The sequence below is a fragment of the Corapipo altera genome, unplaced genomic scaffold (assembly GCF_003945725.1).
Source record: "Corapipo altera isolate COAL_440 unplaced genomic scaffold, ASM394572v1 22b, whole genome shotgun sequence".
Lineage (NCBI taxonomy): Eukaryota > Metazoa > Chordata > Aves > Passeriformes > Pipridae > Corapipo > Corapipo altera.
The window spans coordinates 11049446-11065935 of record NW_020884876.1 but is presented as its reverse complement, the minus strand read 5'-3'; the positions used below and the strand labels follow the sequence as shown (position 1 = coordinate 11065935).

Sequence of the window (16490 nt, the reverse complement as noted above, 5' to 3'; positions counted from 1 at the left end):
AATCTATAAGCAGAAATATTTTGTGCCAACCAAGTTTGGAAAAAAAATTTACATTCCAACTGATTGGTTGGTATACATAGTAATTAATTATTAAATACCACAGGGGTAAGAATAAATATCACAAATAAACAAAGGTGTCTTAAATTCTTCGCCTAGATTGCTGCCTTCTGCTAATCTACAAACTTACTATGTCTCTCACTTAGAAAGCATTAGCAAGAATATAAACAAGGACACTTTTTCATTCATTGGTGTCTGTAACAACAGTATTAGCAAACACAGGCTATTCCAAAATTGTTAATGCATTAGTTCCCTACTGATGTTGTCTCTGACAGATGATGAATACAAAGGATCTCTAAGCCACATTAGTTCCAAGTTGTCTGATGTATAGTTTACCAGGAGGCCAAATTATTACAAAGCATTATTGCTTTGTAACCATTAACAAGAAAGATTAAATATATTCACTGTATTAACAAGTGAAGTTAAAAAAAAATTACAAATCATTATACGATACCTAAATCTCCATCTCCCCATGGCACTTCCAGCCAACTGCAATTATAAATCCTACTCATTTCTTTCAATCTGGAAAATAAAAAAAAAAAAAAACCCAAATAAAATAATAATAAAAAAAATCTGCTCTTGCTAGTTGGGCCATTCTTAATACACTCCAGCTATGTTCGGAAGGAGATCAGCAGCTGCCTGTAATATGAACTTTCACCCTTCAGTAAACATAGCTCGAAGATATGAGTGTGTACAAGTTGCCCATTTCTTTTCTTATGTTAAAGGACTGTGGCTGTTTTTGTTAATTTTTCACATTTCATTTTTTATCATAACAACTTCTCAAAGTGCCAGTATCAGTGCATTTGCCTTCAAAGACAGATAACTGGAATTTCAACAAAAGAGAAACTCAGTTGATATGAATAAACTGCAGAAAAAACTCCCCCTTTCTAAACCTCATGTAAACAGACAGTTTTATATCCTCAAAAATCAGTGTTAGTACATAGATTTTTAAGGGAAGCACTGCCAAATGTATGTGTGTTATTTTACTCATTACTCATATCTAGAAAAGAAATAATTTGAATAATATACATAATATAAAAGAATGATCTGAAATAATATTCTGAACATGTTTCAAATGCTGTTTGATCTGTATACTGAACCAGGGTTTTCTTTTAGTAGTTCACTATTTCCTCCAGTATCTTCTAAAATATTCTTTGCTTGTTAAATTGGGGTGTTGACAGCTATTCTCAGCAGTGAATACATAATTCTCAGTGAAAAAGCTCAAAAATGGGGATTTGCAATTCTGACTTTGATCCATTTCTAAGTCATTAATGTTCTCTTTCTCATATATTCCTACAAAATTCACTCCTTTATACTGCCTACAATTATTAATAAGTCATTCCTGCAGTTGTAATCATAGTAGTAAAATACTAACTAAAAATATTTTCACAAGAGTCATTACCTTCAGTCATGCCATCCTGTTGTGTTTATTTCTAAAAATTTGTTTCGTCTTCACAAACAAAACAATACAAAACAGCCTGAGCCACTACAAAAGGTACATTAAAAGCTGGACTTTCAAAAGAAGAAGTGTAATGAATGAAAGTCTTCTCAGTGACTTCAATGGGAGAATATTTATACCAGAGCTCAGCACTTAAGAAAATTACTGCTCTAAGGCTAAATAGATTGTGTCCCAGTCCTCAGAAGAAGCAGTATCATCAAAGAAGAATTGAAAACAGAAGCCTGACACAGTTCATTATTGGGAGATGAGAAACAGAGTATTTGGAAAGTGTCGTAGCTAATATTTATTTCTGTAAAACCAACAAATGCTATTTATTAAGATAAGCACTGTTACCTTTTATTTCTTAAGATGTATTCCAAGTCCTTCAGTTTGTGGCAACTGTTGCAACAGACAGCATCAATAACTACAGGAGAAAAACTCTGCAACATTATAGTCCCAAAATCAACCGAGTCACTTCAGTTGTGAAAAGTGCCTGATATTTTGTATATGTAATTAAGATCTAACAGATTTTTACTGTGGCACTATAAAACTATCCATTTTTTTAAAGCCCTCCTAGGATAAAGAAGAGTGTCAACTACTTAACTGATATTGATCTTGAAAACTATTGAAAGAATCTTAAATTAAGCATTTAAAAGTTAAGAAATTAAATATGCATATACACAATGAAAACTTGATTGGTTCAAACCAGTATACTTTCCAGTGTTTATCATAAGGTAGACTTTCAAAATTTGGGGATTTCATTTCAAATGCAAATGCCAAAAATTTCCTACTCTTGAAAACCATACAAAGCAAATTTATTTTCTCACACAAGTCTCTCTATGATGGACCTGCACTACATGACCACACATTAGTTTTGCCATTCCACTGTTGGATTCAATGAACGAGTTAATATTCACAATTTTTTTGTAACTCCATATCTAGCAGGATCTCTCGCTCTTTAAGACATGCTATCCAAACTATAAACTAAGTATAACATTGCTAATTTTATATTCCCGTTTTCATGGTATCCTCCCAATAACAAATGAATACTTCAAGCCCCCTGCTGAATCTATCTTCAGAACATCATATTAATTTATAACTAAGGAATCAAAAGACAGAATTCTAATGCTTAAATTGTAAAACCAATCTAATAGCTTATTTTTGTTCTGAGTAGTTAAGCATTTGAGGGTACACTGAAAACACGGTTTAATTATGGTTGTGAGAGCTTTGACCTTCTGAAATTTCAGCCTTAGATAATAACGATGATGAGCCAAGAAACTTTTAGGTTAGGTGACTGGTCTTAAAACACATAGGTGCCACAGCTAAGACAAGAATAGAATTTGCTTTTAGGGACATTAAAATGTGAACGCTTTTCCCCTACCATCCACTACAAGCTTTCTAACCTTTGCAACACACAGGAAAACATTGGGTGTATTTTTTCTGACTGTAAACCTAATGCATTCTCAGAACACCATTCATCTTGCACATCAAAGGAGGCAGGGGCTTTGTTGAAGAGCACAGCATGTGACTGTGTTTCTGTCAAATACTGGGTTATAATGCATTAGAGGGTCAAATTAGTGTGGCACAGGGAACATTTTGAGTGCCTTGGCACTGCAATTTAGCTTTTCAGGCAGAAAAATGAGCCACTGAACTCTATAAAAAGCCTAAAAAACCACAACAGCAATATCCAAACACAGCTCGCTTGGTTCCCAACAGAAGCAACATTATGGTACATGAAGACAATGGCAACAGCAGCAGCAGTTGCTGCTGGTTCTGTGCTGGGCCTTGCACACATGGGAAGAAGTTGTCAGGCTCCTTCTCCTGTCACATGAAAGCACAGCTACCCTCTCCATTGCTCATACACAGTTTCTTTTTTCCATCTTCTTGAAGGACCGTCTGAATATTTTTCTAGACTTTGCAAAGTCTGTGTTTCTTAGCTAGAGTACCAAGGTGTAAAATCACATCAACCTCCAAATTCAGTAACTTGTTCAATCACATCAGATTTGATCTGAATATGTGGAGCAGCTGGTAATATTTTTCAGCTGTTATTTTATTTCCTTGGACAAGTCATTAAAACAAAGTAAGGGCTTTTCAGTCCCCTCCCCAGCTAGAAGGTGACAGGAAAGGCATACAGACATTCCGAGCTGAGTGCAGACTTTGGAGGATTTCTGTCTGGAATAATTTTTCTTGTCAGTTGCAGTGTCAGCCTTAATCCAGACTACAGGCAATTTTCCCCAAAATGTGTTGAGATTTCTCAGTATCTTCCCAGTCTGCCTGAGAATGCAGCACAGGGCCCAATCCCAAGCCTTAAAAGCAGTACACAACTGTGCAGCAAAGCTGAGCCTAGTGTGTTGATTTTTGTCACATCCAGGAGATTTTGGTAAAATAGCCTGGTTGTGGTCCCTCAAACCAGTAGGCTGAAGACCTTTTTCTAGTCTGACTACCCTTTCACCCTTCTATCAAATCTCATCATGATATATTCCACTCCTCACAAAACTTTTGGTCCATTTTCCAATCTGCATATTTACTTACAGACTGCATTGAAGTATGACTCTCCTCCTTTGTTCTGCAAGGGTGCCTGCAGAGTAAAGTCAGGTTTGGATACTTCCATGGATGAGAATAGTTAGGGAGGAAAGAAGCATCCTTCGGATTTGATAAAAGACATACTTGTTATTCAAGTGAACCGCAACAACCAGAAGTCTCAACTGCAACAGAAGCCTCTCAGTACTTCAAGATGTCCATCAATAAAAATATATACCCAGTTTGGCAATTGCAAAGAGGTTGTAAGTACCTGGACCATGTTAAGGTGAATTCTTCAGAAAATTTTACTTTCATATTTTACTGTGATTCTCAGAATTTCAAAACTAGACTAATTGTATCTAATTCTTTATAAGAATAGCAAGAGAGCCTAAACATAAATCATATCAAGGAGTAGCTAGTGCTAACACTAACAATACACTGTTATGAAATTTCCTTTCAGCTGAGGGTGAATGTCCTAGCTTTTTGGGAACTACTGACCTAACTAGCTAAAATATCCATAAATAAAAATTTCTGTAGGTCAGGAAATCTTAATTCAAACAGTGAACAACATGAGGGCAAAAGATGCTCTGGATATTAAAACTGATGAATAAATACAACCTTACAGTATCATTGCAGTAGAATGGTTGCTTAGAAGATAAGAAAACTGGGGCTTAAATTCTTGAATATTGCTTAATTCTAAAACTGTAAGTACTGGAAATCAGCAAAGGTATTTAAAGAATAACTCTGAGTCCTATAACATATAGCTGTATTCTACATAGTAAATTCATAATTCCTTCATGCATATGAAATCACTCTTTCCTGTCTGCTTCTTTCTTGGCTATTTTAACATCTCCAGTTTTTAATCTTATAACATATTATCATGAATTTCAAGTTTGATTTCCTTAATTTCTTTTTTTGTTTCACTCTACACCTTATAACATCATCAATCTTAAGCGGAATCATGACCACTCTCTTAAAAAAATTCCTCTTAGACTCTCACAATTACTCAATGCTCCCTTTTACATACTTGTATTATGAAAAAATTAGGAAATCATGGTACAGGCAATGGGAGTCCTAAACACTTCTATCATAATGGAGTTTGTTCCTCATTCCTGAAACTGTCAGTGATAAGCAACTTAAATACCTTCTCAGTACTTCTCTATTCAAAGCCTTACAATTATATCTTTGTCTTTAGTATCTTAGCAGAGGACAATAATTCTGTCACATGTAGTTCCTCTATTGCCTCCTGTTTCAGCTACCTATAAACTCTTTCCATATGAAGTTATATGTAAAGTTTACTCCTCCCCCTCCTTTCATTCCCCGGTTCCCTCTTGTAAACAATTAACCTTCAGTATCCAGTTACCTTGTGACAGGACAGCAAAAGTCAGGGTAAGTCAAGCCTTAAACTCTTGCATAAAACAAATAGGGCAGATAAACAAGAAACGGTATTTTTGATCAGCTGATAAGAGAGCAGAAAGAACAAAAATAGCTTCAACACCCTTCTGTTAACCCATGCAAGACAATAAAGTGCCACTAGCATAAGCATGCATTTACATTACAGCTAAGAAAAAAGCCAAAAAAACCCCACCCAGTTTATAGCTAGAACATCATAAATTGGGTCAGCTTAGCATATTTCAGTACACAGTTTCTGAAATGGCTGCTATACTAACCTTGGCTGGTCAGAATACCCCAGCTAGCTTTCCGTTTGGCAGGACACTCCCCTATACTTTCTAGGCGTCTTTTGGGGAGATTCTGGCTCCTCTGAACAGCAGTGTTTGTTGTCATGATTTGTTTCTCGAGGACAGCTTGTCTGTCATTGGTGCAGGTACTCCGGTCTGACGAACATCCACAAATGAATTTCTACTACCTTTTCTCCTCCTTTCGCTTTTTCACAGAGGATCTTGCTGTACTTACTGTAGAATGGCTACAACACTGAAATCCATTCAGTAACATTTACTAGCTTGGACTAGTGACTACAGAGTGGGGGAAGGGAAGGACTGCTCTAGCATTTTCTATTTTTAAAACAGAGAAAGAATCAGCTTAGCTACAGCACGAGTCTTAACTATTTACATGATTTAAATGGAAAGAAGGTGTTAATTTTTTAATCATTTAACACAAAAAAAGAAACAGATCCATAAAGCTTAAATATTCAAATGCTTTGCTGCCTGAATACCAAGCAACCTAAAACACAAAACCAAACCTATTTTAACAGAATGGAAATACTTTTAAGAATAGAAACAAGAATTATTACTGCATCAGGTTTTACTTATATTTAATGTGCAGTTAAGAGAGGATTTTGGAATTCAGGAGAAACCATGAAACTATGAAGCATTGCTGGTTTTTTGTCTGTTGTTATTTTAAACTGGGAACAAATTATTCTACAAATATCAACTGGAAACTACATCCTGAATAAAAGCACGCTTTGATTACAAAAAAAATGGTTATTTTGAAATTCTGATCCCATTATGAAAGTAAGGCTGTCGTCCTCTCACAAGAACCACAAGTCAATATTTTTTTAATAATAACAAAATACCCCAAACAGTACTAGAACTTTTTTGTCCATGACTATGTATCACAGTGATACTATAGAACAGAAATCTGCAGAGAGAACAAATCCGTGACAAAATTCCAGCATGATTAAAGAGGACAGTGATTTCTCTTTGCTAATAACATGTTAAAACGTTGCCTTTATCTTGCTGCCAGTTCCTTCTAGTATTTCATCACTGTCCTCTTCTACAGATATAAAAACTGGCCACTTTTAAATTTTTTAAAAGCAAATCAGCATTACTGAATTAGTGAAACTACTCTTTTCAGGTACCTGACAAAACTCAATCCCTAAAATGTTGAAATAATACACAGGTATTTAATGACATTTTCTAAATCCCTCTTGGTTTTCTTTAAGAGAAAATCAGAGGCAAGATTACAGTTAGATAGGGTGAGGGGAAGTTCAGCTGCAAATTTCACCTTGAAATTACAGCATATGAGAACTGCCTTACTTGGAATAGTGCTGCACTCTTTACGGAACAGAAGCAGGTGGGCTACTGCTATTCTCACAAGAGAGAACACAACTGCACTCTCACAAATGTTATGCAGCTTTCAGACACCTGTTTTCCTCAAGTTTTATTTACGTGAATGAACCAGATTATCTCACAGACTGAAATAAACACTTCAACATATCCAGCAATCAGACCCTGCAACTAAGTCTTGAAAAGAGTTTTCAAGAAAACGCTCATTATAGATGGCACATTATATCACTTCAAATACTAGAATTACTTGTTACTTTGTGATGCTTTCTTCAAGTAAATGAATACTGGAAGAGGAATTAACAGGAAAGCTTACTAAAGATGTGCACACATGTCTGAGCAGGAAGATATCAGCATTATTCTCCAGGTGAGATATAAGCACTGACAATGTCTGTACTTGACAGGCTCTGAAGCTCATCACAGTTTTACATTTGGAATGGAATCCCAGGACTTTCAGAAGAAGGTGGTGAGGATCAGGATTAAGCAAAGCATCTGGAACTGCAGAGCAGGGATTGACAGTGGTCTGGGAAGACAAAACCTACATTTTTTTTGTAGGAGTTTTTGGGTGATGTTGTCAGCTGAGAATGTAGCTGGGTCCTTCTACAGGAGTGGCACGAACCTGGAAGTCGTTCATACAGCTTGCTTCCACAGATATTCCAGCCTCTGTTCTCTCTTACTAGTCTCAGAGGTGTGGCGTGCAGGAGCAAAGAAACCAGCAGGTACACAGACAGCTGCCATGGCTTCAAAGAGGAAAACCCCAAAGGGGAGCAGCATCACCTGCTCACTCTTGTCCAGAAAACTGCATAGGAACCAATAGAGTTAGATCACCCCCAAAATCTTCTACCTTCAAAGCATGGGTTATAGGAAGAATATCTGTATTACATAGAACTTTGCCACTCAGTGAGTTACTTTGAATACTTTGGAGGACATCAAAATGCAATGTATTTTCATGCTTTGAAGTAGGCAAAGTTATTCAGTTATCCAGTTTAGGACCCTAGAAGAACTTTTGACTAAATTCTGCTAGGCACAACCATTCATCCTACAGGCAATAATCATTAAAAAGTCCTATTAAAACAGTTCATAAATACAAGACAGAAAAAAAAAGAAAGTGAAAGCTATAACAGCATCAGAAATCAACTGGAATTGTATTAAAAATATACTTGAGATATTAATATAAAGAGTGGATGAACATACAGTTAAACCTATGCAGTAAGACAGCAGAGTTTGCAGTTTCACTTCTGACATGGAATTACTATGTGATCTTCCTAAAGTCAACCATCCATGCACTGGACTACATTAGCTACAAAATAAAAATCAGTATTCCTCAACTTCATAAGGTAATAAAACTATCAACATTTGAAACTACCTGGGCCTACTCCTCAGATTCTGTTCTTTAGATTTTTCTCTATAGAAGACATTCAAACACTTTCAAAATCTGCCAGAAAACCTATAACAGAAGTCTAAGTAGATGTCCAAGCATGTAAAAAATACAGTTGACCATTATTTTACCTGAGTTGGCAACCAACCAATTAGGGACAGTATTTAGATTACAGTTACTCATGGAAGCAATGCAGCTACCTGCAAAAAAGTAGCCAGGGGAAGGGGCAGACACTACAGCCTAAGAGTTAGGAAACTGGACAATTTTACTGATGAGTTTGGAATTATAACCAAATTTAGCATACAGGCTTTAAATAACCCACTATGCTACATTTCACTAACAGTTCTGTTCGACTTTTACAACACAGGGGAAGAACTGTTAAAGAAAACCTTCAAAATCTTTTTTATCCAGATTTTTATGAAAAGAAACATCAGTAGAGTTTCAGCATTTCCATGTCAGCAAGTAGCTTTGAGTTTAAAGGGGCAGCAGTACTCAACAGGTGGGAATGAAAGTGGAAAGAAATTTTTGTTCCTCCCTTTCAGCAGGGAGCTCATTCTATTTTCAAGACTATAAAGATGCAATTGTGGTAACACACAAAAAATGTGTTAATAAAACCAATAATACCCAAAACCTCCCACACCTTTCAACACATGATGTAGCCCAATGCAATATAGTCCAAACTCATATAGAGTTATAGATAATATCTATCCTATAGATAGATAGTCCAATCTATCTTAGGAAAAATTTGACAGAAATGCACTATTTTCAAATGTCACAAATCAGTGTTTTATGTGCAACTCTCTCAAGCTAGCCAGCTGATGAGCCACCTTGCTTCCCAAACTGTTCTGTACTTTCAGGTTTACTCTATTTTTATGACCAGGATTATTAGGGGGTCACAGTGACTGCATGGAACGTGCCACATCAAATTCTGGAACAGGACTAGAAACTGACTCTTCCTGTTGATGTGATCCACAGACTACGACCATGAAGGGGAAATGACAGACAGGCTCCCTGCAGCACAGTGCCAGCACCCCAGGAGTGGCCTGCCATTTGACATTGCCAGAAATGAACCAGAAGAGAGCTTGGACATTCCTCCCTGTAGGAGAAGCCAAGATGAAACATTTTTTAGAAAGAACTACAGAACTGTAGTTACTGACAAAAACAGCATCCTACAAGGCCACAACTCGCCACTGTTACACTCTGCAGTGCTGGCTCAATGCCAAAGAACTTAAATGCACCACAAAAGTACAGTGATAAAGCTCTAACAGCAGAACGGGGAAACGACTGGAATAACTTTTTTTTTTTTAAACAGATTCTTGCATCAAGCCATATTTCATGGTAAGTACAGTGTTGGTATGTCATTAGCAGTCAACCAGAAGCTTAGGTATTATTCTGGTGTCATCAACCAGCCCTGTGTTCTCCACATCTTGACAAATACAGCATAGCTATATCATACCAGATATATAGATAATACTTTAATGGTCATTAGTTGCTTATGCATAAAATGACATTTCTTTACGCCACTATAAGCACTAAAATAGTCTACTACATATTCTTAATACAACATCATCACTGTCTCTTAGCTGGAAATTAAAATTATTATTATTAAGGTAGCAACAAGCATGGATGGCTAGTAATTTTCCTACCTCTTCCCCTGAGATTTTTACAGTTTTTACACCTCATATCCTTGGATGCTGGAAATCATAACTGAAGATTGAAAAAAGATTTAAACTTTTGATATTATAAAGGCTTTGCCTGAGGCCTCCTGGAATTCACATACAGAACAATGATACATTTATTGGCTTGTGGATTTGCAATGTGTACCTGCCAGACTCTTCATGCAGACAGGCAGGGGTAAAATAGAATATTTGCTAATATGTAAACCAAACCAAATCACAGCAATCATGTGGATGAACTCAGGCAAATCAGTCACCAAGCAGGCCTGGGCTTCAGATATTGACAGAGAAGAAAGACACAGGCATGAAACCAGTAGTGACCATGGGAGCAGCACAGGGCATTCCAGAGTGAATTTTCAGGTAATTACAGTGAACCAACAGCCACAGTGACCATATCTATTGCCAGAAAGACTCTAGACATGGCAAAGAGTAACATCCACAAGTGCAACAGATGCAGCATGCCACAACGGATTTATGACCACCCAGCCAGCATTGCTGCAGTCATGAACAGAGCTCAGTACTTAGGCATGCAATGCAATTCCCCCCAAGCCATTATCATCTAACCCTGGCAGAAGTTCACTCACTTCTTGCCTGCATTGCAAATGTTTGAGAACATCCCCTACAAGAGAGGAATGTGAATAGCAGAACCCTGGCCATAAGAAGCTTCTGGTTGAAGGAACTTCACCTTCAGGGAGTTATGCTATTTTGGTCTTCCCCTATCGCCTCATGCTCCACCACCGCAAAAAAGATCATTGCAGATGGTATGTCTTGTACTACAGTTTTCTACAGCTTTTCTTTAACACCAGTTATTTTTTAGAGCCTTGTAGACAGATTGCTCCAGGATTGTCTTATTGGTATTTACCTTTAAACCCCCAGGTTTTAAGCTACATCAGAGTTCATAATGTTTCATTTTGTACTTATTTGAATTAATGAGCTTATTATTCATTTCATCCAGAAAAATAAAGAAATCAATTGATGAAGGGGATTTCCATATGAGTTGAGTGTACACATCAAGCAAGCCAATAGAACCTAGGTTGGTGACAAGTTAAGGTCCATCTTCAGAAAAATGACATTTTAAGGAGTCACACCTGAATGAAATCAACCCTAAAATACAGCTCATGGACCTTGAGTAGGTCCTGACATATATACAAGAGTAAAAAAACCCACAAAGGAATCCACATGACAAGTTATCCATTTCTTTCAGGGAGGCACGCATGCAAACAGGCATATATATTCACTAAAAGTTTCTGTAGCCTCAGAAATCTTCTTTAAGGTGAGAGATGTAAAAAATGTAAAAATTGAATGTAAGTGTAAAATGCTTGCCAACAGATGTGCTTGCTTTTTGTTGCTGCAAATATATCACAGTTCTGGCCGTGCCAGTCTAGTTGCATCATATAACTCTCAGCAAAACCTCTTTAAGGTAGATTATGTTCTTCAGAAAAGAATGGTTCTGGTATTTTGCTGATATGTGGTGTCATTTGCTTCACTCTAAGCAAGTGTCTTACTAGATTTATTTTGAAGTATGACTCGTCTTTGGCAGTCATTTGTCATACTGGGCAAAGCATACAAGAGAAGGTGATGAGCTCCATCAAAAAAACCCCTTCCATCTAAACTTTCAAAAAGAATATTCACGCTACCTTAAGCATTTTTACACCATTAGCTTACGTGCTGTATATGAAAAACAAATGCTAAATGTGGTGCCTTACACCAAATGGTATGGTGAATAGGTATGCCATACAATATTCCAGTCATTGCTAAATGAATCTCTATTGTATCCAGGAAGCTAGTAGGGGTCTTATATGGCTTTTATTAATAGAACTGTGATCTCTGTGGAATGCAAGTTGAGAAAATGCCTCATGCCTATCTTCCCTACCTAACAACTGTTGCTGAGTGACATTATCAATTGCAACTTGTTAGAATAAAATAAACACAAAAATTGCTGTAATCATTCACTACAGTTCAAAACATAATCAAGCTTCCCAAATAGTGGATCTCTAACAGTGAAACACAGCATTATTTCCTATTAATGAGCTGTATTTAATGGATCAGTTTCTTGTGTCCATCCAAGAAGCGCTCAGTGTACAAGAGAAGGAAACAGAAAGCTCTGTAGTATTTAGCAGTCTCATGATCCTGAAAGAAGATGGGGACTCAGTTCTGAAATACCACAACCCTGTGGATGTCTAATTTAGCATAACTAGGAATAACTAGCATACTGAGCTTTCCTACCATGCCTGGTCAAGGCAGATATAACAAAGATGGGTAGTTTAGAACTTGCTATGTTCATTCAAGAGTAGACTTTTTTGTGGAGAGCTGATATAATTAAAAAAAGGATATTAAAGAAAAATTATACATTGTCAGAACTACTTAGCTTGTGCAGACCCCAAGTATCTGTACATGGACATGACAAGTTTTTTGTTGTTTAAGCTATGTTAACCTCTGTAAAATGACTTTTTTCATAAAAAGGTTCCTCTTTATCACCTTCTGCTTCTAGCTAAACACATTTTGACAGTTACTGACTTACTGGTTTAATTTTGATAAAAGACACACTTTTTGCCTTATAAAAAAGTGTATGAATGGGAACTATGTCTCATTTTATAAAGTTATCTGTAGTAACAAAGTACGGACTCCTCCATACAAACCAAGATCTTACTAGTATTTGTCAGCAGAGTTTATATCTTACAGACTCAAAACACCTGACAATGAATTAGTTCTTTAGATTTGATACACACACTTTGAAATCACTTCATACCATAGCACTACTACCTCATCCTAAATCAACTGAACTATAAAAATCATCTGAAGCTCCAACCCAGTGCTCACATATACAGAGTACTTTCAGTATATGACCAGCTAGTTGGTACAGTAGGAAGAGTCTAAAAGTCACTTTTGATCCTCCAGTTTGTATCCAGCAACAACTGTACAAAAGGCTGAGTTATTAACTCTTCACAGGTCTGGAAATACTGTGAGAGAAGAAATGCTACTGTGCAGATCAGTATCATGGCAGATAGCCTGCTGAGGAGCTAAATATACCCAAAGTTAATTTGCAAGTTAGTTTATTTTTGTATATGTTTGTAGGGCATAGAATTTTAAAATGGAACAAACATACATCTGCTATGATTTTTTCCATTAAGAAAGTAATTAATAAAATGTTTACTTTTGCAAAATTTTTAATGCAATGAATATATAAATGTTCAGTTCAACACAATAAAAAAAACCCACTAGGCACCATAACCTATTTACAACACAGCTCTAGTCCTAGATTGCAAAGCACTTGGCTCTAAACAACTAATCAGTCCCTTTGAAATCAATGGGGCAAGTGTATATGAGTGTTTACAAAATTAGTGCCAAAGTTAAAAATAACCCTGCGAAAGGGACCTTTATAATAGAATGGATCCCTTTTTCATCTAATTCTTTTATGGTAGTAATACCACTAACTTCACTGAAAAAAAAAAAGCATTCAATTTTAATAGCTTATTGGACATGGGTCTTTAATTTACTTTAAGCAAATGTAAAAGACTGCACAGTTCTGTCCTGCATTTGGTGCTATTCAGGCTTTTAATATTGTGAATATCAGAATACTGTATTTATTTTTATCCAATCAGTAAATGACACTAAACTGTAAATGCTGCAACTGCTCAGAGGGAAACAATTCAAAACAGACAAGTAAAATGGAGAAATTGTCTGATACCAAGAGAGCATGAAGTTAGCTGAAGACCAGTACAAAGTATTATTCTTAGAGAGGAAAAAGCAAACGCACAGTACAGCGACTCTCTTGTAACATATGGTTTATAGGCTACAGATTCTACCCATAATACTTTACTGATGAGGGGGTAGCATCATTCCAGGAGGTATTACATAGGGTATCATATACATGGCACGTGACATAACTGTTCCACTTCTATACAACTAATAGTTCCCCTGGTTATGCTAATAAAATCTCAGCTGGAGTACTTTGTTTAACACGAGGAACTAGACATCAGTAAAGATGTCTGTGAACTGTATATGAACTGGCACAACTCCAAAGGAGAGCAACTGCAGTAACTCCAGGACTTAGAAAAAAAGACTTAGGAGGACAGACTAGGTTAAATCCTTTATTCTAGAAAAGACAAAAACTGTAAAAGTAGGAAGATGCATGATAGTAGTCTTTAAATTGATTACTTCTCATACACGGAGAAAAACAAATACATTTTAAGCATTCAGTTTGCAGGAATAAAGATTTAGGTGGGTCTTGGGGGAAGTAGGAAGTAGTCCAGTGAGGAGAACAGTAAAAACTGCAACTGGTTCCATAAGGACACTGCAGAAATCACTATTAGTAAGCATTTTAAAAACAAATAAGTCAAACATCTTCCAGATAACTCATGTATATTTGATCCTGGAGCATTCAATTTACCTCTAAAGGTACCTTTCAGCTGTACACGAGAAAAATTTTACTCAGACATCATTTCCATAAACAAATTAATGTTACTTACAATTAGTAGAGCTTTTATATGCACTTTTTGGCCTTAGCTGATACTGAATACTGATCTAGCATCCTATATTTCAATGCCCCATAAACAATATAATAACTTTTAATTAACTAATATGACACTAACCAGCTGTTCACATACACATGAGATCCAAAGAATAGATTCAATTAGAATAGATTGTTGGTATCAAAACTAGAGAGAAAATATTCCTGAAACATTAAAGAACAAAGTATGACCTGTTTCACTACTAATATGTAGCAACAAGACCACAGAAGGCAGATGACACACATAAAGCTGCCTCCTTGTATTTAATAAAGAACAAGCCACAAAACAAATCAGGCAGGAAATATGTGATCTCTGGGCCTCAAAACCTGAAACGACCCATATACCATCAGTTTGGTGAAAGGAGTTCCACCAAAACCTACTGCTCAGTAGCTAAAACGCCCTCATAATACAGGCTTCATAAAAGAAAGGCTTATTTTAACTTAAGAGCTCGATCTAGCAAGTATGAAATAATACCTGTGCTAGTAATACATTATTTCCAGAGGTTCTTTTTGTCTTTAAAATTATAGCACTCTGTCCTAGACAAGCATTATAGTAGCAAAAAGTAATTTTTTACTATTACAGGCAAACTGAAAATACCAGCACTAACAGAATTTTGAGAGTATATAATCAGGTTATAACTAGAAAATGAAAAGTAACATTTCCTCTAATTTGAATTACTTATTGAAACACTATAAACTTCAATTAGCTAATGATAGATTATGGGCTAATTTTCTATTTCGGTGGGATTTGTTTTTTTTTTTCTGCCAAGGCTTCTCTGCTGCTTAAGAAAAAACACAAAATGGGGTCACTAATTAGAAGGATATTCAGTATTTAATTTTATCATGCAATATTTCAAGGTGTATCTTAACATTACTTGCTGTACATTCTTCAGATATTACTTTTAACAGGATACTTTTTACATGGTATTGTATAAACTCTACTGAGGTATCTCACCAACAAACCAAATCCCACAACAAGGTGTGAGTTGAGACAATAGTATAGAACAAAAGTATAGAAAAGACAAGATATAACAGTAATTTGAGGAGACTTATTTGCATCCCAAAGAGCAAGGACTGGTCCTGTTAATGACAACAAAGGGATGAACAGCAGATTATGTAACATTAGCTGAACATGTGCTTCAAACTGTGACAAATCCAGAATCAAATACTGCAAGTTGGGCAGTGAAAAATGAAGACACACAGGTGTCAAACTTTAAAAAGTAGAGTTTAAGCACAAAATAGTTGCATTAATTATTTTCTTTTAATGAACCAAGCAGAAAACCAGAAACTCTGGGATTTTTGAGCCTTTAAATGAATATAAACCTCTGCTACCTGACCAAAACAGTAACCTGAGTGATAGATTTTCATCTTTTGCATGAACCAGCTACTATAATGCTTATTAATACATTTATTTAGGGATAATAGATTGGACATTTGACAAACGAACAAATTACAGACCCCTGGGTTCAGCAACAGGTAACATTGTAGAGATCATTTTACTCTCCAACCTGATGCATGTAATTCTTTTCCCTCTAGTTTTTCCCAAGTCTTTTTCCTTCCTTACCCAGCTTCTGTGTCAGTCTTCCCATAATGAGCTGCCTTAGAGCTAGCCAGCAGTTTCTGGCAAAAAATCTTGATTTCAAGTGAGGCCATCCTCTGCAAGTATTTCTGCCTGGGTTCTTCCCATCTTACTGTAGTGAATTTATACATATACACACACCCCCTCCCACACACATATATCTGCACATATACACACACAAATACACATGCATAATAGTTCAATTGGTGTTTTTAACATACTCAGATATAAAACCCCTGGGTTTCAGAGCTTGTGCAGAAACACGATATAAATCCCTATTGAGTAAATCTTCTGCAAAGTAAGCTAATT

The 16490-nt window shown here is 36.2% G+C and overlaps 1 protein-coding gene across 7 annotated transcripts in view; it reads right to left on the bottom strand.

Moving 5' to 3' along the window:
* Nucleotides 1–16490, bottom strand: part of ASB5 (ankyrin repeat and SOCS box containing 5) — a 40065-nt gene that overhangs the window by 9456 nt on the left and 14119 nt on the right. For 3 of the 7 annotated variants that reach the window (XM_027635594.1, XM_027635592.1, XM_027635596.1), the window contains one exon: nt 512–579. The exons of 2 other annotated variants lie outside the window; for them this stretch is intronic. In XM_027635594.1, coding sequence (XP_027491395.1) covers nt 512–569 — 58 coding nt within the window. In that variant the 5' untranslated portion in view covers nt 570–579. Of the gene's footprint in view, nt 1–511; nt 580–4162; nt 4181–5685; nt 5813–16490 lie in introns of those variants that run through there. 2 more of the 7 variants (XM_027635593.1, XM_027635595.1) reach the window with 2 other exon arrangements.